General features: G+C 40.7%; 1 protein-coding gene across 1 annotated transcript; it reads right to left on the bottom strand.

Annotated features, from left to right (window-relative positions):
* Window positions 1-3,090: 3,090 nt before the first annotated feature.
* LOC149828393 (uncharacterized) lies at window positions 3,091-3,658 on the bottom strand. The gene has a single exon (XM_090016833.1). The coding sequence runs from the start codon at window positions 3,656-3,658 to the stop codon at window positions 3,221-3,223; it is 438 nt and encodes a 145-aa protein (XP_089872959.1). The 3' UTR covers window positions 3,091-3,220.
* Between the last annotated feature and the right edge of the window lie 18,257 nt (window positions 3,659-21,915).

A 21,915-nucleotide genomic window follows, 5' to 3' on the forward strand; every position in this document is an offset into this window, starting at 1 on the left:
CCCAAATATTCTTAATCTAGAGTAGTCTGGAGAAATGTTCATTAGTTTTTCAATGGGAGTGATATTTTGTAACGAAGAAGATGGCATCCTATTAATGAGATAGGTGGCAGTTAAGGCAGCTTCTGCCCAAAAGTCTTTAGGGACTTGATTTGCTATTAATAAAGTTCTAGTGGTTTCTATAATATGGCGATGTTTTCGTTCTGCCAGTCCATTTTGTTGAGGTGTATAAGGACAAGATCTTTGATGTGTGATGCCATGCAATTTAAGATAATTTTGAAAATCTGTGGATAAAAACTCTCCCCCTGAATCTGTGCGAAAAATAGTAATATCATTTTGAAATTTGTTTTTAACCATATTATGAAAAGTTTGAAAGTATGAAAATACTTCAGACTTATGTTTGAGAAAGTACATCCACGTATGTCGGGAGAAATCATCGACAAAAATAACATAGTAAACAAATCCTCCTTTAGAAATTACTGGTGCAGGACCCCAAACATCCGAGTGTATTAATTCAAGTGGTCTTGAAGAGAAAAAGGTTCTGTTCTGAAATGGTAATCTTTTCATTTTGCCGAGAATACAATCTTTACAATCAAATGATTCGGAGTTACAAAATTTTCCTAGATTTGGAAAATGTTGGATTTTGGCTATATGTGGGTGACCAAGTCTCGTATGCCACAGTTCCAACTCTATTTTTTGAATATTATAACAAAAAGCTTTCTTCGGCATTTCCAAAAAATCCATGTAATAGAGTCCTCCTTCTCTATGGCCTTCCCCAATCAGCTTGCCTGACTGGCGATCCTGTACCCAACAACCATGAGAAGAAAAAGAAATATTACACCCATAATCAGAAATTTGAGATACAGATAAAAGATTTAAATTTAATTTGGGAACATGTCTAATTTCTGGAATAAAAAAATTTTTTGTTTTATAAATTTTTTTAAAATTTCCTATTCCTTCTATTTCAAGAGAAGTCCCATCAGCAGTAAAGACCTTTGACACACTTGTTTTATTTTTAACACATTTGGATAGACTTTGATTATTTGGGGTCATATGAAAAGATGCACCAGAGTCAAGAAGCCAAGAAATTTTACCTAAATCAGAAAAAGATGAGGCTGATGCGCCGGTTGAAGCTTCAGATGAGGAAGAGGCACCTTTGATGAGAGGCTGAAGAATCTCCATTAGTTGGGCTAGGGAAACTGGTGCATCCTGATCTTTAGGCTCCGATCCAGCAATTGCAGCTCTTTTTTCTCTCAGCTCCTTAAGTTTGGGACATTGTGGCCTGTAGTGTCCCGGTTCATGACAGTGATGACAAATAACTTTCTTCTTATCATAGTCACCATTTTGTCGGTTAAAGTGAGGAGGCCTATATGATCGAACATGATTCCCTGGTCTAGACACGGCTAAAACGGAATCATCTTCAATTTTTAAAGAACCTTTCCGGAGACGATTTTCTTCCATTGTTAACTCTTCAATAGTTTCAACAATAGAAGGAATTTTTCCCCGGTGAAGTAGGGCCGATTTAGTGGTTTCAAATTCCGGCCTTAATCCAGTGATAAACTGGTAAAAATGTTCAGCATCGAGTTGTTTCTGACGAAGCTCGATGTCTTCGGCACAATGCCACTTTGGTTCTAAAAGGGAAAGTTCTTCCCAAAGTTCGGACAACCCATTGTAATATTCACGAATAGTTTTGTCTCCTTGTGTCATCATTCGAACATTTTCTTGGAGGTTGCACACGTGTGCAATATCTTTAAGGGAATACATATTCTTAAGGTATTCCCATGCCTTATCGGCATGATCAAATTTGGCAAGACTTGAGCATTTTTTAATGTCAACGCTATTGATAAGCCATGACATTATCTTCGCATGAGATATTCTCCATTCTTTCCATTTCTTCTCGTATGAGGCAATAGCCTTGATTTTCTCTTCTTCCGATAGAGGGACCTCTTTATCTCCCTCCTTTTTAGTAAGAGATAGCTTAGGTTCCGAATCGGAACCATCCACAATCCCCCATAAGCCTTTTCCCCATATATGGTGCTTCATGATTGAAGCCCATGTTACATAGTTCGTATCGCTTAGTTTCATAGGCATGATGGTGACTTTATCATTGTCATCCATCGATTACAAGGAGAGAAAGAATAGGGATAGAAGAGAAACAAGAAGGAAAATGAGAAAGAAAGAAATAAAAAACAATACAACAAGATGTGAAATCTTCTCCAATGAAGTGATAAAACACTTCTCTTCAAGTGGCGAACACTTTTGCAAACGGGCACGGAAACTGAGGCAGCTTTTCCTCAAGATTTAGTACTTTCGCGGCTCTGATACCATGAAATGAAATGAGGATCTTCGAAACACGTGCTTTGATTAACAAGAGCAAGTGTCAAGAATGACAGTAAAGCACAACCCTTAAAAAGGGTATAACTGGAAACAAAATAAAAATAAAAATGTATTCTTTATTGATATGAAAAACCAATTGCTTAAGAAGCATTGGGGTTAAATACAAGAGGGGCTGCACCCCTTTATATACACAGCTGAAAGAGGACTCAATAGAGCTGTTGGGCACAGTCCAACAGCTCTATTAAGAGCTGTTGGACTGTGTCAGTCCAGCAGCTCTATTGCTAGTCAAGTCTGGACAGGACTTGACTAGCAACATTCATTCTAGTTCAAACTGAACTAGATGACATAAAGACAAAAAAATAAAAATAAAGGAAAAAAAATACAGAAAAAAAAGAAATTAAAAATGTATTTATATATATATAATAATATACATATATGTACAGTTTTACATTTTAACATTCTCTACCAATTTGGTTATTGTAATCAAAACTTTTGTAACAATACCAACTTATATAACTCATGTCACTTGATTATCGTTCCAAGATAAGCCAAAGATGCAATTGATGCGAGCATTTCGCTTGAAAGTCTGAAACGATGGGTCACATATGGATTGAGACAACAAACAACTGAAAAAAGCAAGGTATCGACGAATAACATGACATTGAGGACTTTCATACTGTCCAGACAGCGACCGGAGGTATGGCAGGCTAAGACCAACATGGCCAATCCAAAGCCAAAAAGAAGAAGAAGAGAGAGAACATGACATTCAACTTATTCTGCCGAACCAATATACTAAGATTATATATTCCTGATAGACAAACAGAGATCGGATTCTGAGTGACTGATCAACTCACTAGGCTCCATTCTCTTTCTTCTTCTTATTCTCCTACTCCTCCTCCTCTTCCGAGTCGAAAGCGGAGAAAGGAAAAGACCTCCCCAACCCCATTGATGTCTTGAAGTAGATCTTCTTGCTGGAGGGGTCGTCGACGCTCATCTCCGTGAGTGGGACCCACAGAAGGAGCTGCTTGGTCTTGACGCCCGTCATCTTCTTCATCTTGTGCTTCTCTATGTACGCCGTCACCTCGGTCGCGTAGCTCACCTTGCTGTCGGTGCCCTTGAAGAAATGCTCGTACGGCTCCTTCTGCTTCATCCACACGAACCCCGTCTCCCTGACCCTCCCACACTCTTCCAAGTTCTTGAGGGGAAGGACACCCTTGGGGAAGCCCAGCTCCTCCAGGAGCTCCAGGGAGTGGCGGTAGCACTCCTCTGCGCCATAAACCACCTCTGCACCAGCCCTTTGGTCGCTCAACAAGACGGTAGCCATGGTTCAGTGCTGCCTGTAGTTTCTCCCTTACACTTGATTTCTGGGCTTCTGTTCGGTGGACGCAATTGGAGGCTCTTGGGTTTCTTATATCGTGCTAACGCAGTTGCTGGGTGTTGGTTGGGAGTTCAGCTAACACTGTGTTTTGTTCAACCAACTGCATCTGAAGGTCCTTTCAAATGGTAAAATAAGCAAAGGAGAACATGGGGTTCAATTTTAATTTGTTGTCTTCAGTCAACTTCTTTGCGTTAAGAAAAGACTGTCAACCACTTTCTGGTCGGTTTGGTGTTTTCATTATGCGTTTTGTTTGACTCTAATTTAATTTACCTGCATATTTGCTGCTCGTGGAGGACCCCTTGTTGCACAGTAGCATCCTCCTGTTGGTAACCCTGGTGGTCTCACAAACAGGTTCCATTCATCCACCATGTCATCATCCCCATCTTAATATCTCTCCTTTGGGATTTCGTTGATGCAGGTTGTTATGATCGAATAGGAACTCCACAGATGTGATCTACATCATTCATTTAGTGCAATTTAGTGCAGATCGACATTTAAATCCCCGAAGTCTGACTTGTGTGCAGGATTTTTTGGGGATTAAAAAAAAATAATTAGTTGACAAAACACAAAATTTTGTGGTTTAAAAAATCATATTTTTTTCGTTAAAAGAATATGATCCAAGGGTCGATTCCTATTAAATCTATCATGTTGGATCCATATATAAGGCCAGATTTGATCAAAACTAAACTTGCAACGTAAGATCTAAGAGGGGTATGAAAATGGGATATGACATAGGGAATGAGTGGAACTACTCGGTGGTATCAGAGGTTTGCCATCGCATGTGGGGTAGTTGGGAGTGGTTGGCCTAAAGCTCGTAACTAAAACCCATGTTTGAAGCAGTCAAGATCTGAGAACAGATGCACTGAGGATGACGTAGATAGCTTGCTCGATTTCGCTCACCTCCACTAGTGAAACCATGCACCAGTGTTGTGAGAGGCGTGTACGCCTCAGTACCTGAAGCGTACGCCTCAGAGGCGAGGCACACGCTCAAGGTACTGAGGCGTTGCTGTGATGCGCCCCTCATCAACCTCCGACCAGTTGTGACCACCGACCACCGGAGTTGCTGTGCTGCAGCTGCTTCTCAGTCTTCTCTGACCACCGGACGACCGGCATATCCCTCGCTTCCGTACCAGCTGGGCGGGTGGCCATTCTCTTACTGCCTCCCCTCCCACCGCTTCACTTCCATTCCAGTTGTGAGAGGTACCTGAGGCGTATGCCTCAGAGGCGAAGCGCAGGCTCAACGCCTCGCTTCGCCTCATCGCATTTAACAACCTTGCCATGCACTACTTCTTTTCACTGTCTTCTTCCCCAAAGAGGCGTTTGATTGCCTCATATCTCAGTTCCAAAGGTCTTATCCAACATGGGGCCTGATCAATGGCTTTGAAAACAGGTCTTTAATCCACAGTTTTTAGATCTTTAAAAACTTAAAACCGCCCAACTGCTACCTCACCTACAATCACGAAGCGATCCTACATGGCCACTGTGATTAGAATTTCGATTTGTCCATTGGACCAAGCCACACATCTGGGAGTTGAACCCAACTGTTCCCCGACCCATCATGTAATTAATCAATGACAACAGAGCGAGGCTGCCAATCTGTATCATACTTAACTGAGCTTAATAATGGTCAATGAAAGATCCACTTTGGCCTACTGTAACCATGGCGTGTGAAACTATCCTTACTTTTTTATATGCTTGGTGAAGTGCAGGAATGCTGCATGACCGAACTCAAACTTGCTGAAGTCGATCATAGTCATCTCAAAATGCACATTTCTGACTTGGGGATTCGGTTGTCGGGAACCAAGGATGAAAGATCATTCACGTAATCAAACATTAGGTTGTATTTGAATGCACCCAGATCTGAGATCCTGGGATCTTAGATCCGTAGATTTCTAGTCCAACCTCCTCAACGCACCCCCCTCCGGCCCCTTTTTCTTTGGACTAGAAATCCATGGTTTTGTATTATTTTTGCAATCAATTCTGATCTGCAAAAGCTTCAAGTTTGGGAGAGTCTCTTCAAATATGATTTCATTCCAATGCAGCCAGATCTGACTTCAAGAGATCAAAGCCCAGCACCTCCGGTCGAAGTCCCCCTTACTTCCCTCTCTAGTCTGTATGCTACCACCTAGGAAGGAATAAGTCCCGTGGACAACGTAAGTTATTATTCTGTCCATTGTTGGAGAAAATATTTTGCATGCACATCTCTGCTTTCGATAAAGAAGTTTTTCACGGTTTTAATAGCATTCAAGCACAGTCGACATCTACTTGCGATACTAAAACCCAACAGTTGGAGGTTGGAATCTGCCCAAGTGGGTTACGCCCACCTGGGGCAGTTACAGGAGGAGAGGGCTGTTACCCCCCTCTCCCTCTCCCTCTCCCACTAACGGAAAGTGGGGAGAGGGAGGGGGGGAAACGTATAGGAAGGGGAGGGTGAGGAGCGCATGGCTATAAAAAGCCATGGATCCCCTATCGACTTTGGTAAAGAGGGGAGAGAGAGAGGTGACACCAAAAGATTTTGAGAGGAAAGAGGAGAAGAAGAGGAGCGGCAGCGAGGAACGCCATTGTCGGTCGGGTAAGCACCTCTCTCATTTTTTTTTTTTAAAAGGGCACCGACAATCGCACGGTTGCCAGTGATTTGCAGAGCCGCAGGGACAAGGTCCTCCTGTCCTTGCCGCTCATAGCAGTGGTGAAGGCAGGGGGTTCCCTCTGTCCTCACAGCCAGCAACTAGCAACTGATAGGTTCCCGATGACAGGAAAGAAAAAAGGGGAAATGACAAGAGCAAGAGGGAAACCCTGCCACTTGCCATTCGTGGTGAGGAGGCATAGAGGAGTTTGTCTCCTCTACCCTCATTGTCGGCTAGTTGCCGGTGGCATGAGATATAAAAAAAAAAAAAAAACAGAATGCGGTGGTGCGATTGTGTTCAGGTGGAAGACAGGGGAGTACCCTGCAGCAACTGCACAACGGAGAAGGAGGGAGACAGAGCCGACCCTGAGCGTCGGGTGGACTTGGTCTCTGCTTAAGGACAGACCGAGTTAGCCATGCGACCAGGGTGACTCAGTCTGGACGTGCCCAGATCGAGTCAGAAAAAAAAAATTAATGTAATAGACTGACTCGAGCTTGTAGAACGTGTAAGACCCATGAATTTTCCGGTACTTTTAATATAATTCTTAATATGAAAATATTGATTCTACCCGCTGCTTATATATCTAGAGTATAGAATGCTAAGTTAGTTAGGACTGATTAAATTTCATTAGTTATTTTATAATTTAAAAAAATATATAATCTTAAAATATAATTTTGAAAAAATATAGTCTTGCAATAGAATTTTGGAAAAATATAGCCTTAAAATACAGTTTAAAAAAATATAGCATTAAAATAGAATTTTGAAAAAATGCCTTGAAATAGAATTTAAAAAAAATATAATCTTGAAATAGAATTTTAAAAAAATATAATCTTGAAATAGAATTTTAGAAATATATAGCCTTGAAATAGAATTTTGAAAAAATATATCCTTGAAATAGAATTTTGGAAAAATGTAACCTTGAGATAAAAATTTGAAAAATTAAAGACTCAATATGAAATTTTGAGAAAAATAATATTCAATATGGAATTAGTATTAATTGAGGTTGTCAAATGGAATATCTAAGAAATGATAAAGTAATAATTAGTTAAAGTAAATAGAAAATAGCAAGCTAAGTAGTAATGATAGTTTGAATCTAACTAAATAGAATAATAAAATAATAATTAATTAAAGTAAATAGAAAAGACAACAAATTAGTAATGACAAGTTTGATTCTAACTAGATGCAAGTATACTAGGGGGGTGATTTTTTATAATGATTAGATGTTAGATTTTTTTTAATCCAAGTAAGATGCACTAAGTCCCATGTGAATCTCCAAATATATCATAGGTGAAACAAATAAAGCAAAAGAGCTAGAATCTCTAGCTTGAATAGGTTTTCATATTAGAAAAATTCAACATGTGATATGAGGGTCAAGAGTTATGCTTGGGAGATTTTTTTTGAGAATTAAGGTGATTTAATCTCAACCCTTCTCAACCCTTTATTTCTTGTATTTGATTCAAGTCATTCATCTTGAAAGTAATCATTACCTTTTCTTTATAAATACCTCATCAATTGGAGAGGTTAAAGCATCCAAGAGCTCATCTGTTTCCTCTCTTTTTTGTTTTTTTATGCTTTCACATTTTTTAGAGTTTTCTTCTTTCTTCAATTAGGAGTAATGAAGAGTCTCTCTTAAGAATGCTTCTCTACCCTTTTAGTACTTTGAAAGATCCAAAAGAAGGAGAAACTCAAGCCTAAGTTTACAAGTCAAGCTAAGTGAATTTATTATTTATGCATCTTGATATTTATTCAACCCCTCATCTCTCTTCTTCTATCATCTCTCTCTCTTCAACTATATAAACATGTGTTTTCATAACACATGTGGATATGGTAAAGGTGATGAGTTGTGGAGCCTGATTCACTGTTTTTGCCCTTGCACGAAGGGGGGTCCGGGGGCTCCCCCCGGCGCGGCTCCCGCTGGCAATGTCCCTTTTGGAACTTATGTTTGGGACCCGGTTTTCAGTGGATCCGACCCAATTTGGTTAGGGTTAGGGTTGTCGCCCTTGCCTTGTTTATATTCTCGCTTTTCTTTCCCTAGCTTGTACTGTCTGATAAGAGTAATAAGATTTCTCTCTGGGCGGCCATGGTTTTTTTACTCTCTCGGATTTGAGGAGAGGTTTTTCCACGTAAATCTGTGTTCTTCTTGTGTTTCGTTAGATTGTTTTTGTTCTTTGTTTCCTTTTGGTTGTTTCTTGCTCGTGGTTTTCCTAACAAAAGGAATATGTATATTATTATTTTTTTTCTCTTATGTCTTTTTCTTGATCTACATGTTTTTGTAAGGTTCATGGTTGAAATAGAGAAGTACCAATTTCAATGGTGTTTTCTCATTTCAAGAACTATGATCAATCACAATAATTAGTTGGGCCTTATGAAATTTTCATTCTTAAGAAATTAAGCCTTTCACGAATTTTAATTTTACCTAAGCCTACTTAAGAAAATCATGCTACTCTCTAAATTAGAAGATTCTTGGAAATCCATGTGAATATGAAAATTTAAAACTTGATTTCATAGAAATTTGTGTGAAAAGGATGAAATTCACGTATGAGGAATGCTTTCTTGAAGATAAGTAATGTGCATATCAAAATTGGATTTTTGTTCCTCTAAATTTGTGTGAAAGTAATGAAATTCATATGAGGAAAATGAATTGTTTTAAATATGTATGAATATGATTGAAATTATAAATTGGGAGTTGATATTTGAGTAATTCATGCATGAGTTAGGATGTATCAATTTATCATTTGATTTCTAAGATAGCTATATGAATGTGATATGAGCAATCATTTCTTGAAGATTAAAAATGGATATGTTAAGATTTACCTATTTAGAATGCCTTCTTGAAGATTTTATAAAAATGCTTTTGAAGACTTTGAGGATCACTTGAAAAAAAAATGTATGATATGAATGTGATTCACTTAATGAAAATGAATTTGAAAATTCGGATGAATATGATTCACTCAAAGAAAAATGAATTTGAAAATTTTGGATGTATATGATTTACTAAATAAAAATGAATTTGGAAATATGAGTGATTGTGATTTACTCAAATGGAAAATGAGTTTTAGAAATCCGGATGAATATGATTCACTCAGAGGGAAAAATGAATTTGGAAAAAAATAAATATATGAAAATGATTCAATCAAGAGGAAATGAATTTGATGAACGTGATTTCCCAAAGTGAGAAGCGATTCTTGGAATGTAGCTACCTCAATCCCTAAGATGTATTGATGAAAAGATAAAATGATAAAAAAAGGTTTCAAGAGATAGAATATGTATTTGATATGCAGTTCTCGAACTGATCTTAGGTTCTATCTTCGAAATTGCAACTCTGCAAATAAATCTCTAAAGGCTTGGACAGTTTTTTCAATTATGCCTACACGGCTGGACATACCAGTCTGGACCAACATGGTCTGGACCAGCATGGTCCAGACCAGGCTGCCCCAATCAAACCAAAGCTTTCACATAAATCTATGGTCATTGCTCCATTTAATCTCCTCCACTCAAGAGAGATGGACACATGACCCGATATAGTGATTGGCCCCATGATTGTCCTTCCATCATGCAACATTTCCCACCACCCTCTCCTAACTATGAATATGTTTAGTTTCCTCAAGCAAGGATTGGTCCTCTTGTTAGGTCACATAAAGTGGTTGCTTTAGGTATGCAAGTCCACTAGGTCTCATTCTTTAATGAACTCTACAAGCCTCATCATACTACTTTTGTACCTTTATTCCCTCAACATTGGGCATTAAGAATGGAGTCAACACTTGGCAAGATTCTCTCCCTTCTAGAAAAGGGACATTGCCATATATGATGGGGTTATGGAAGAAGCTTTCAATTCATATTGGGGGGTAAATTTAAATTGATGGTCTCCGCCATCCAAATGAAGCCAAACCCCTCCAACGAATAAGGGGGTGACATCTGAGGGGGTAACCAACAGATAGGCTCACCACCTATTCCCCCACCCAATTATAAAATTCTCAAAGGGAGAGAGTCCTAAGATTTTAGCTCTCCCCCCTTGATTCTCTCAACACTCAATCACACATCCTTCTATATGCCTCTCTTGGATCCCTTCCTGGTTGCACTTTCCATTTCTAAGGTAATAGCTCATCTTCCCTTAATCCGAATGAAAATAATTATTATTGGGTTGGACCAGCGAACGAAGGGACTCATCCTCTTTCTTCAGACAAAAAAAAGAGGTTTGCCAGATTTCTGACTTTCCTAGAGACCCTCCCCTTCCTCATCCTCCTTATTTTTCTGATATATTTTTTGCATCGTCCTCCCCATGTCTTGCTTTCTCTTCTTTGGGTTGTATTGCATGTCTCCCTTTTGCAACACCTTCGTATGTCCAGCATGATGACCTGCCATTTTTTTTTGCCTGGACCCCTTGAAAGCAGGGCATCCATATACGTCTTTCAAATCTCCCCGACCATCAACACCTTTTTCTCTAGTTCAATCGGTTTGTTTTTTACTAAGAACCTCTTGTTATTGTCTAGAGCTTGTACGTGTTGTAACCCTAACCTAAACATGATGAGGTTAGGGTTGTTTGTCCTCCATAGTTGGGCACACCTAAAACAATATCAACATTTGCTGAAGTTCAGGTAGTGGTCGCACATCCAGTCCCCATGCCTCAGGTACACTTCTTCTATCTTCATTAGGGAGGTGTTGTTATATACCACCCTAGGATCCGATCTAACCTAGATATGTTGCCCCAGGATCTGATCCAAAAGAACCACCTAGCCTAGACTCCTATCTATGCTGGGATTATAAGAGAGACCCTCAAAAGACGGACAATAGAGGTCGACCAACCTAGAGTTCCATCTAGGCTAGCCTTTTTGAATGTTACACTTTTGCCACATTGTAACTCTATAAATAGGTGTACATAGCCTATATATTTTTTAATAAAGCTTATTGAGATCTTTCTCTAAACTTAGTTCTTGTTTATAGTTTCTGACTCTCTAAGGGATGTGTTTCTCCCTTACCTCTTCTTCTTCTTCGCCCAACGTTGACCCGGAGAGAATGCCCTTTCTCCCATCCATTGTCATCGACCCTTGCACCGCACGTCTCCCAAGCAGCCAACTAGGAGAGACAACTCTCTTTTTGTCCCTTTACACTACTTTCTTTTCTCTTGTGGTGCACACCTCCGTCTCAAGTTGTGCCTCATAATGACCGTTACTTGGATTTCACAAGACCAACCTCCCCTGAGCTCAAGTCTCGACAGTGGTATCAAAGTTGTATTCTTGAAAGCCATGTCGACTAGTTGTTCCTACACTAGATGACACAACAAGGGTGTAATTCCTTCTTGATTTTTGTTCAGGTTTGAATCTGTCACGGGCCTATTTCCTTCAATGGGCCAGCGCGGCGCGACGGTCCTTCCTTACCGCCGCAAGCCTACTCGTCAGCTCGCTTGCCGGTCGCGGAAGCTTATGATCAGAGTGCAAGAGAGCAAGAGAGAATAGAGGGAGAGAAGTTGCAATCACAAGAAGCAATCACAACGAGGGTGAACAAAAGAAAGCTCAACGCATTTAATTCATTCACAATTTTGCCCGCAGGCTATTACAGTTCAAGTATACGGGCTGCCCCTTCGGGGTATTGATTCACCTGAACCGGGCAGCTTACATCAGACTCAACAAAAGCAAAATAGACTCTAGCGCAACTGTACACTGTAAGTCGCAAGGGAACATGCTCCCCCCTTCAAATCATGTGCCGTCCTCGGCGCCATCTGTTTCGTGGTAAGCCCTAACTTCAGCCGGGTAGCGACTGTTCATTCGAAATGCAGGCTCCCACGTTGGTTCCGCTGTTTCCTTCCACTGCACCAAGTATTTCTTTGCTTGCCCCAAGTAGTTGACCTTGTGGCGAAGGATCTGACTGAGGTGCTTCTCGGCCCGTTGTGCTGCCGGGGCCCTCTGCATGATGGGAGCGCGTTGCGGCACATTGCGTTCTGGGTCTCCATCATCTGGATGGAACTGTTTGAGGTTGCACACGTGGAACACCGGGTGCACCTTAAAGTCTGGGGGCAACTCCAGCTTATATGCCAGCTTGCCCACCTTCTTTGTGATGGTGAAGCGTCCCTCATACTTTCTGAGTAGTCCGCGGTGCCGCCCGCGGAAGATGCCTGTGCGACCAGGATATAATTTCACCAACACTTGGTCCCCAACCTGGAACCCTGCGGGCCGACAGTGTTTGTCCGCCCACTTCTTCATTCTCTTCGCCGCTTTGTGTAAGAATGCTTTCGCCAACTCATTCTGCTCGTGCCAGTCGCGAACAAACTGATAGGCGAAGGATGGCCTTCCCTTTTCTTGTGCGGCAAGAGTGTGCAGGGTCAGTGGCTGCTGCCCCGTGGCTATCTCAAACGGGCTGTGGCCTGAAGATTCGCTCTTCTGCAGATTATAACAAAACTGTGCCACATCAAGGAGCTTCACCCAATTTTTCTGATTGGCACTAACAAAGTGCCTAAGGTACTGCTCCAGTATCCCGTTGATGCGCTCTGTCTGCCCATCTGTCTGCGGATGGAAGCTTGTTGAAAACAGCAAATCAGAGCCAAGTAACCGAAATACTTCACGCCAGAACTTGCCCGTGAAGCGAGCATCGCGATCGCTCACAATGCTCTTTGGTATGCCCCAGTGCTTCACCACATGCTTTACGAACAACTCTGCAGTCTTCTCTGCAGGGCACTCCTTGGAAGCTGAGATGAAGGTGGCATACTTTGAGAAACGATCCACCACGACTAAACTAGAACTGAGGCCCTCTACCTTTGGCAGACTAACAATAAAGTCCATAGAGATGCTTTCCCAAGGATGTTCTGGAATTGGTAGAGGCTCAAGGAGACCGACAGCCTTCTGGTTCGTCCCCTTATCTTGCTGGCAGATGAGGCATGTCCGCACATACCCCTCAACATCGTCTCTCATCTGCGGCCAATAGTAGCCGCGCTCAAGGAGTGCTAAGGTCCGCTCCTGACCAGGATGGCCGGCCCATAGTGTATCATGGCACTCCTTGAGTAGCTCTCGACGAAGGCTTCCCCACCGTGGTACAAAGATGCGTCCCCCTTTTGTTACAAGTAGGCCATCCTGTAGCCAAAATCGCCGAGTCTTCCCTGCCTGCGCCAGAGAAACAAGGTGTTGTGCGGTCGGATCCTGCTGTGTACCCTCACGGATGCGGCTCAGCAATGCACCCTCCAAATGCACTTCAGACGGCTCTGTGCGCGCAACAGCTAATTCAGCCCTACGGCTCAGGGCATCCGCCACAACATTGGTTTTTCCAACCTTGTACTCTAAGGCAAAGTCGAACTCAGCCAAAAACATCTGCCATCGAGCTTGCTTGGGCGTCAACTTCTTTTGCGTCTGAAAATAGCTCATGGCCACATTGTCCGTCTTGACGACGAACTCGGCACCCAAAAGGTAGTGCCGCCAGGTCCTGAGGCAATACACAATGGCGGTCATCTCACGTTCGTGCACTGTGTACCGCCTCTCTGCATCCTTCAGCTTACGACTCTCATATGCGATCGGATGCCCGTCTTGCATAATAACTCCGCCAATGGCAAAGTCTGAGGCATCGGTGTGGACTTCGAAGGGTCTCGAATGATCAGGCAGTCGCAGCACTGGCTCTCTCACTAAGGCTTTCTTCAAACCCTCGAAGGCATCTTGGCACGCTCCTGTCCAGAGTCATACCCGATTCTTCTTCAACAAATCTGTGAGGGGCGCAACAATGAGGGAATAACCTTCGATGAAACGCCGATAATAATTTGCCAAGCCGAGGAATGACCGCAATTCTGGCACTTTGCTTGGCGGAACTCATTCCTGGATGACCCTTATCTTTTGCCCATCCATACGCAGCACACCACGCCCCACAACGTGGCCAAGGAAGCTGATCTCCTCTTGCCCGAAGAGACACTTCTCTCGTTTAACACAGAGGTCATTCTCCTTCAGCACCTGAAACACTGTTCGCAAGTGCCCGACATGTTCCTCCATGTTACTGTTGTAGATCACGATATCATCCAGGTAGACTACCACAAACTTGTCTAAGTAAGGGTAGAAAATCTGGTTCATTAAAGTCGTGAACGTGGCTGGAGCATTTGTCAACCCGAATGGCATTACTAGAAATTCGTAAGCACCATAGCGGGTGACACAAGTTATTTTCGGCTCATCACCTTCGGCAATCCTCACCTGCCAGTAACCCGATCGCAGATCTAGCTTGGAAAAGATACGGGCACTGCCTAGCTGATCGAACAAGTCTGCTATCAATGGCAATGGGTACTTGTTCTTCACCGTGACCTTGTTCAAGGCCCGGTAATCCACACATAACCGTTTAGAGCCATCATATTTCATCTGAAAAAGGACCGGGGCACCAAATGGGGCTTTTGATGGACGAACAATGCCTGCGTCCAATATCTCGTCTAGCTGCCTGCGCAGCTCCTTCAACTCTGCTGGCCCCATACGGTATGAAACCATTGCGGGAGGCTTTGCTCCCGGGGTCAACTCAATCTTGTGGTCGACCTCGCGTCTTGGCGGAAGACGCTTTGGCAATTCCGGAGGCATCACCCCCCGAAACTCCTCCAATAGAGGGGCTAGGGTCGGCGGCACTGCTGCTTCTACCTTCCCTTCATCTGCACGCACTGCAACTAAGAATGTCTGCTCCCCATGCTTGACACCCTTCTTCAGTTGCATTGGTGATAACACTGAAGACTTGCCTTTCTGCGTAAGGCACTGCACTGTGTGGGACAGGTCTGATCCCATGATCGTCAACGTGTTAAACTTTGGCAGCATCATCACATTCTGGCTTCGCAGAAACTCCATACCCAGAATCACCTTGAAATCGTCCAGGGGCACCACAGAGAAGTTGGCTTTGCCGACCCAACTCCCCACTTGAGTAGCCACATCTCTTGCTTCACCAAGAATGGGCTTGGCCTCAGAGTTTACTGTTTTGATAGTCCTCTGCTTTGGCCCTGTTTTCAAGCCCAACCGCTCTGCCTCTTCCCGCGAGACAAAGTTGTGTGTGGCCCCGGAGTCTACCATTGCCGAAGTAGACTTTCCATTCATAATGACTTCTACGTACATAAGTTCCTTACTGACCTGCATGTTCTTAGCTGCGCAACTTCTAGCTGCGCAACTTCTAGCTGCGTTAATCGATCGCATGGCGCCCATCCTCGGTTGCATGGTCTCAGTGTCACTGCCTTCAGTATCGCTGCATTCTTCCTGTGCAGCATTGGCTTGCCCGTCGTCCTTTACAAGGCGCTTTGGGCATTGCCGGGCGATATGTCTATCACCACAGAACCAACATGTCACAACCGCACCCTTGTTGCTATTGTTATGCTTTGTGTAGTTCTGTTTCTTTTCGGATTGATGGCGTGTCGACACCTCACCTTTATCGTTGCGCTGCTCATCTTTCTTGCCTCCGTGGTCAGGCTTCTTCCCAACTTTGGTTGATGGGGTGAAAGGTTTGCGCTGAGTATCAACTAAGCGCTCAGCCGCCACATATACATCTTCCAAAATACGGGGGTTGCTCCTTTCCACTTCGGACTGTGCCCATAGTTGAAGTCCCACAATGAACCAGTTGAGCATGTCGTCTTCTGGCATGTTAGGTATCTCCAGCATAAGCTTCTGGAACGTTCGGACATAGTCCTGCAATGAACCAGTATGTTTGAGTTCACGAACCATTCGGTAAGCCTGTCTCTGCGCATTTCTTGGCATGAAGTAGTTGCGCAACTCTACTTTGAAGTCGTCAAAGGTGTCTATCACACATTGACCCCTCTCCATGTCATTGCGCTTCCGCCTCCACCAAGCGATAGCATCACCATCAAGTAAGGCCGCTGCAGCCTTGATCCTCAGATCTTCAAGGGTCACATTTTGGATATCCAAGTAGTCTTCTACTTGGAACAAGAAGTTCTCAATGGCCTTGCTGTCGCGAGAACCATTGAATTTTGCGGGTCTAGGTACATCAATCCTTGATGGTCTCTCACCATTTCCGCCATTCAGGGTCACCGTCCGCTGCAACGTACGGTTCCTCAACTCAAGATCGGTCACTGTAGTAGTCAACGAAGTGACCTGCCCCATTAGTAAGTTCACCTGCTCTTGCAGGCTCGCCACCACATCATTCAATCCATTGAATGATTCACATGCGCGTGAAATCGCTTCATCATGCGAAGTCACATCTTTCACCAACTTGTTAACAGTTGCAGCCAACTCTTCTTGGCCCCGAGGTGAACCCATCTCCTCAGCTTCGGCAACTGTCTTGCCTCTGGTGTTGCACAAGTGTTGATAAGGCGCCACGATGTCTTGCTCACAAATCGCAGCCTGTCGGCGTGTCTGTCGATACCGACTCCGGAGTCCCTTCCCCAGCACGAGAACGGGCTCTGGTACCACTTGTCATGGGCCTATTTCCTTCAATGGGCCAGCGCGGCGCGACGGTCCTTCCTTACCGCCGCAAGCCTACTCGTCAGCTCGCTTGCCGGTCGCGGAAGCTTATGATCAGAGTGCAAGAGAGCAAGAGAGAATAGAGGGAGAGAAGTTGCAATCACAAGAAGCAATCACAACGAGGGTGAACAAAAGAAAGCTCAACGCATTTAATTCATTCACAATTTTGCCCGCAGACTATTACAGTTCAAGTATACGGGCTGCCCCTTCGGGGTATTGATTCACCTGAACCGGGCAGCTTACATCAGACTCAACAAAAGCAAAATAGACTCTAGCGCTTGTACACTGTAAGTCGCAAGGGAACAGAATCGATGCTATTATTTTATTTTTGGGCTATATCTAATTAGTAGTGTCTGATTAAATTTTTGTTTAATGTTAGATCAGACTCAACACTGATCTAAACCAATTCCAAATGATTCAATTTGACCCATAACCTCCAGGTCCTTTTTGTCTGAGAAAAGAGTTGAACAATAGTCCCCGACGACTTTGTAGACATGTGGCTGAATTTTTTCTAACTTGCACCAAGTTCGGATTTGAAGTCTAGTTCAACCAAAATACTTTTGAGACGGTCTAACCAACCTAGGTGCTCGACCATTGTTTTGGGTCATCTCTGCCTTGCATGCAGGAGCCCTATGCTTATCTGATTGGGTGTGCATTCGGTGCTATCCACTAGATTTATACATGCATAGGTCCCCTAGTTCTAATCCAAGTATTGATTTGGATTTAAGAAATCAAAAGAGGTATTCGAGTTTGGATCTTAGTAAAGATCTAATCAAAACCCACCTACAAAATTTTGAATTCAAAATATCCAATTGGAACACGTCAGATCCAACAAGTCCAAAAGTCATTTGGTTTGGATCTTAACAGATCCACATAAGTCAACCCACTTGAAATGGTTTTTTAGCTCGATGTGTTTTGGATCTAGGGGACCCAAATTGATCAACACACTTGATTGGGATTGGATCTACTTGGTGAATCCAATCCAAATTAAAACTAAATTGTATTTGGATTCCTATTTAGATCTAAGAAATAAAATGGGTAATGAATTTGGGTTTGGATCCAACAACCTAAAACCATCACATCCTCTCACCCATCACATCTCTTGTTGTTAATCTCTTAAATCCCTCACCAAACCCCATCACAATTTCTTAAACCCCTCACCAAACAATCTCTTAAATTCCTCACATCACTCACCTTATATCATATTCACACTCACCATTATGTATTTCTTTGTATAAATACCTCCTTGTTAACTCTCTCTCTCACTCTCTCTTTCTCTCCTCTCCTTGGTACCGATTTTCTTGAAGTAAAAATGCTTATTCTTTTCACGATTTTGGGAGTGACCTCTAATTAGGCTCTCTCTAAATTTATGAAATTAGGGTAGCTCTGAAGTGTGAAAGCTAACTATTGAAGAAGTATGTCATTTTCAGGATTTTTAGCTCCTTGTAAAATTATATAGATTTTGAGGTAGAGAAAATTAATACTAACTCTGGTATTTGTACGATTCTAATGCATACATATTACTGCAGGAATTTACGCTAATTACCTGACAGTTATATGATATTAAAATATATATTTTTGTATATGAGAAGTATATAAAGAATATATATATATATATATATATATATATATATATATATATATATATTACTAAAAATGCATGACTTGAAATATGTATAGATGACTTGAATTACATAGTAAGTATGTATGCTTGAGGTTTAGATATTTCATATTATGAAACACGCATGCATGAAATTATAGAATTTAAATATGCATGCTTCGAGGTTTATGTAATATCTGAAATGTGATATTACATGTGGCTATATTATGATGCCAATGCGTGTGATGATATGTTGCTATATGATGTTGAAATGCCACACAATATGATATCTGATGTGATGCATGTATGAAATGATTAAAATACATTACGATAGAAATGAAATATGCAAAAGTTTCTATTAATGTGAGATCAACTAAATGTTTGGTGGCTCATGACTTTGTGGGTGGTCAACTAAATTGATATGTGTGGATGCCCCAAAGTGGTAGCTAATAACTTTGCACTTTGTTAATTGAATGTATACATGCTTATGCCCGGATTGGTGGCCATCGACCCTGTGAGCGGTAAATTATGTTTATGTAAGTACGGTAATAGAATCCACTTGATAAAATAACCCGTTGAGGAATTGTTCTCAAGAGGACGATCCTATGATGCTTTACATATCCGAGACCATATAGTCTGGTCAGGAGGAGCCTGTGAGGATGTATTGGTCCAATACCAATAGTCTAGATAGGACGATTCTGTATGGGTGTACTGGTCCAATACCATAAGGAGGTACATTTCCAAGACTAGGTAATCCGATGAAGAACTTGTTTCAATATATAGTAAATCTCTGCGAGTGTGAATAGGTTAAATATGTTGATTGTGATAGATTGTGATGATCTAATAAGTTGGTTGAGATAACCAGTTGTAAATCTATGGATTTAGTTGTACTCTAATTCTTATAGCATGATTACATGTTGAACTTGGATCGACTATAGATCATGGTATGAGTCAAATGAATATGTTGATATATTAGGTGAATGACACATTACTTTTACAAATGAATATGTTGATTTATTAGGTGAATGTCACATCACGCCTACTTAGTTACTTTGCTAATAAATGCACTATATTTTCCTGATTGACATATATCACGTATGTATACCATGATAGATATATATCATGGATATCTAATTAAATAGATTATGTCATCATTAATGTGCTATATGTATTAATTTTGTACACTCACTATCCGTTCTAGTGTAGACCTATCAAGCTTTCATTAGTCTAACATATTTTATGGGCATACAGGTGATTACTGGTTTAGCTGCAGATGAGAGATGCTGTGATGGTGTCGATGAGTCAATCATTTTCCTTTCTCGAACACTAATTTTATATGCATATTACTATTGTGTTGGTTTTGTAGTACTTTATTTTCTTAGAATTGAAGTATTTTAAATGAGTTATGTTATCCACATTTAAATTCAATATAATTATTTTTTTGTAGAATGTAATTCACCTAAGGTTTTCGTTAACGGCTTTAATAAGATTTTTTTTTAAATTTTTACACATTTTTTGATTAAAAATCTCGAGGCATTACATATGGTATCAAAGTAAGATAAAAATATTGGCCAGCAACCATCATCGCTTTGTAAGTATGTTATGTGTTATTTAAAACCTTGTGTGATATCCAAAACTTAGATAAGATTTTGCTAAGTACATCAGTTTGTTTGAATAACCCTTGTGTAGGTATTTTGAGGATGAAATTATTTAAAGAGGGGTAGGATATAATATCCATTAAATTTCTAGAATTTTGAAGTGATTAAAAAGGAAATCATTCTGCCATTTAGTTTAATTTGCCATTTTTTGCTAATTAGATAATCGACTGTCTTTCATTTGGATAGTTAGTAGTTTTTCTAATCTAAAATCAATTCATTGGTTATATTTACTTAACAAATTAAATAATTTGTTTAAAGATTTAAGAGAGTAAATCTAAATTATCCAAGTATTGATTTGGATTTACAAGATTGAAAGAGGTATTCAGGTTCGGATGCTTATAAAAATCCAATCAAAATCCACCTATGAAATTTTGAATTCAGAATACCCAATTGAAATACATCGGATCCAATAGATCCAAAAGTCATTTGGGTTTGGATCTTAATGGATCCACATGAGTCAACCCACTCAAAATATTTTTCCTTAACTTGATGTGTTTGGATCCTTATTTATACCTAGGGGACCCAAATGGATCAACACATTTGATTAATAATGGATCCACTTTGCAGATTTGATCCAAATTAAAACTAAATTGTCTCTATTTAGATCTAAAAAATAAATGAGTAATGGATTTGGGTTTGATCCAAGGACCTAAAACCCAAAACCATGACATCCCTTATTTCTAATCCCTTAAATCCCTCATCAAATAATCTCTTAAATCTCTTACCAAACAATCCCTTAAATCTCTCACCTCCCTCCCTCTTACATCTCACATTACACTGACACTCACCACTATATATTTTCCTCTATAAATACCCTCCCTTATTAACTATATCTCTCCCAATCTCTCACTTTCTCTTTTCCTCTTGGTACTGATTTTCTTAGAGTAAAAGAACTAATTCTTTTCACGATTTTGAGAGTGACGTCTACTTAGGTTCTCTCTAAATTCATGAAATTTGGGTAGCTCTCAAGTATGGGAACTAACTATTAAAGGAGTTTGTCATTTTCGGGACTTTTTTGCTTATTATAAAACTGTACAGATTTCAAGGTAGAGAAAATTTACACTAACTTTGATATTTATACTATTCTAATGCATGCATATTAGTGTAGGCATTTACGCTAATACCCAACAATTATATAATATTAAAATATATATTTTTATATGTGAGAAGTACGTAAAGAACATAAATATATATATATATATTACTAAAAATACACTACTTGAAATATGTATATATGACTTAATTACGTAGTAAGTACGTATGCTTGAGGTTTAGATGTTTCATATTATAGAATACACATGCATGAAATTACAAGATCTAAATATGCATGCATCGAGGTTCAATTTACGAACGTATTAATTTTAAATAATATAAAATGTGATGTTACATGTGGCTATGTTATGATGTCAATACGTGTGATAATATGTTGTTATATGATGTTGAAATGCCACACAATGTGATATCGGATGTGATGCATGTTGAATGATGCATGTATAAAATAAATAAATTACATCACTATAAAAATAAAATATGCAACTGTTTATGTTAATGTGAGATCAATTGAATGTTCGAGTCTAGACAGGTGGCTCATGAACTTGTGGGTGGTCAACTAAATTGATATATGTAGATTTTCCAAAGTGGTGGCCAATAACCTTGTACTTTGTTAATTGAATATTTACATATTTGTACCCGAATTGGTGGCCATCGACCTTGCGAGCGGTCAACTGTATTTATGCATGTATGACAATGAAATCTACTTGATAAAATAACTCATTGAGGAATTATTCTCGAGAGGACAATCCTGTGAAGTTTTACATATTCAAAATCGGATAGTCCAGTCAAGATGAGCCTATGAGGATGTACAGGTCCAATATGAGTAGCCTGACCAAGACAATTTTGTGAGGATGTATTGGTCCAA

This window comes from Nuphar pumila, chromosome 9, assembly GCF_984573655.1.
Source record: "Nuphar pumila chromosome 9, dmNupPumi1.hap1.1, whole genome shotgun sequence".
Taxonomy (NCBI): domain Eukaryota; kingdom Viridiplantae; phylum Streptophyta; class Magnoliopsida; order Nymphaeales; family Nymphaeaceae; genus Nuphar; species Nuphar pumila.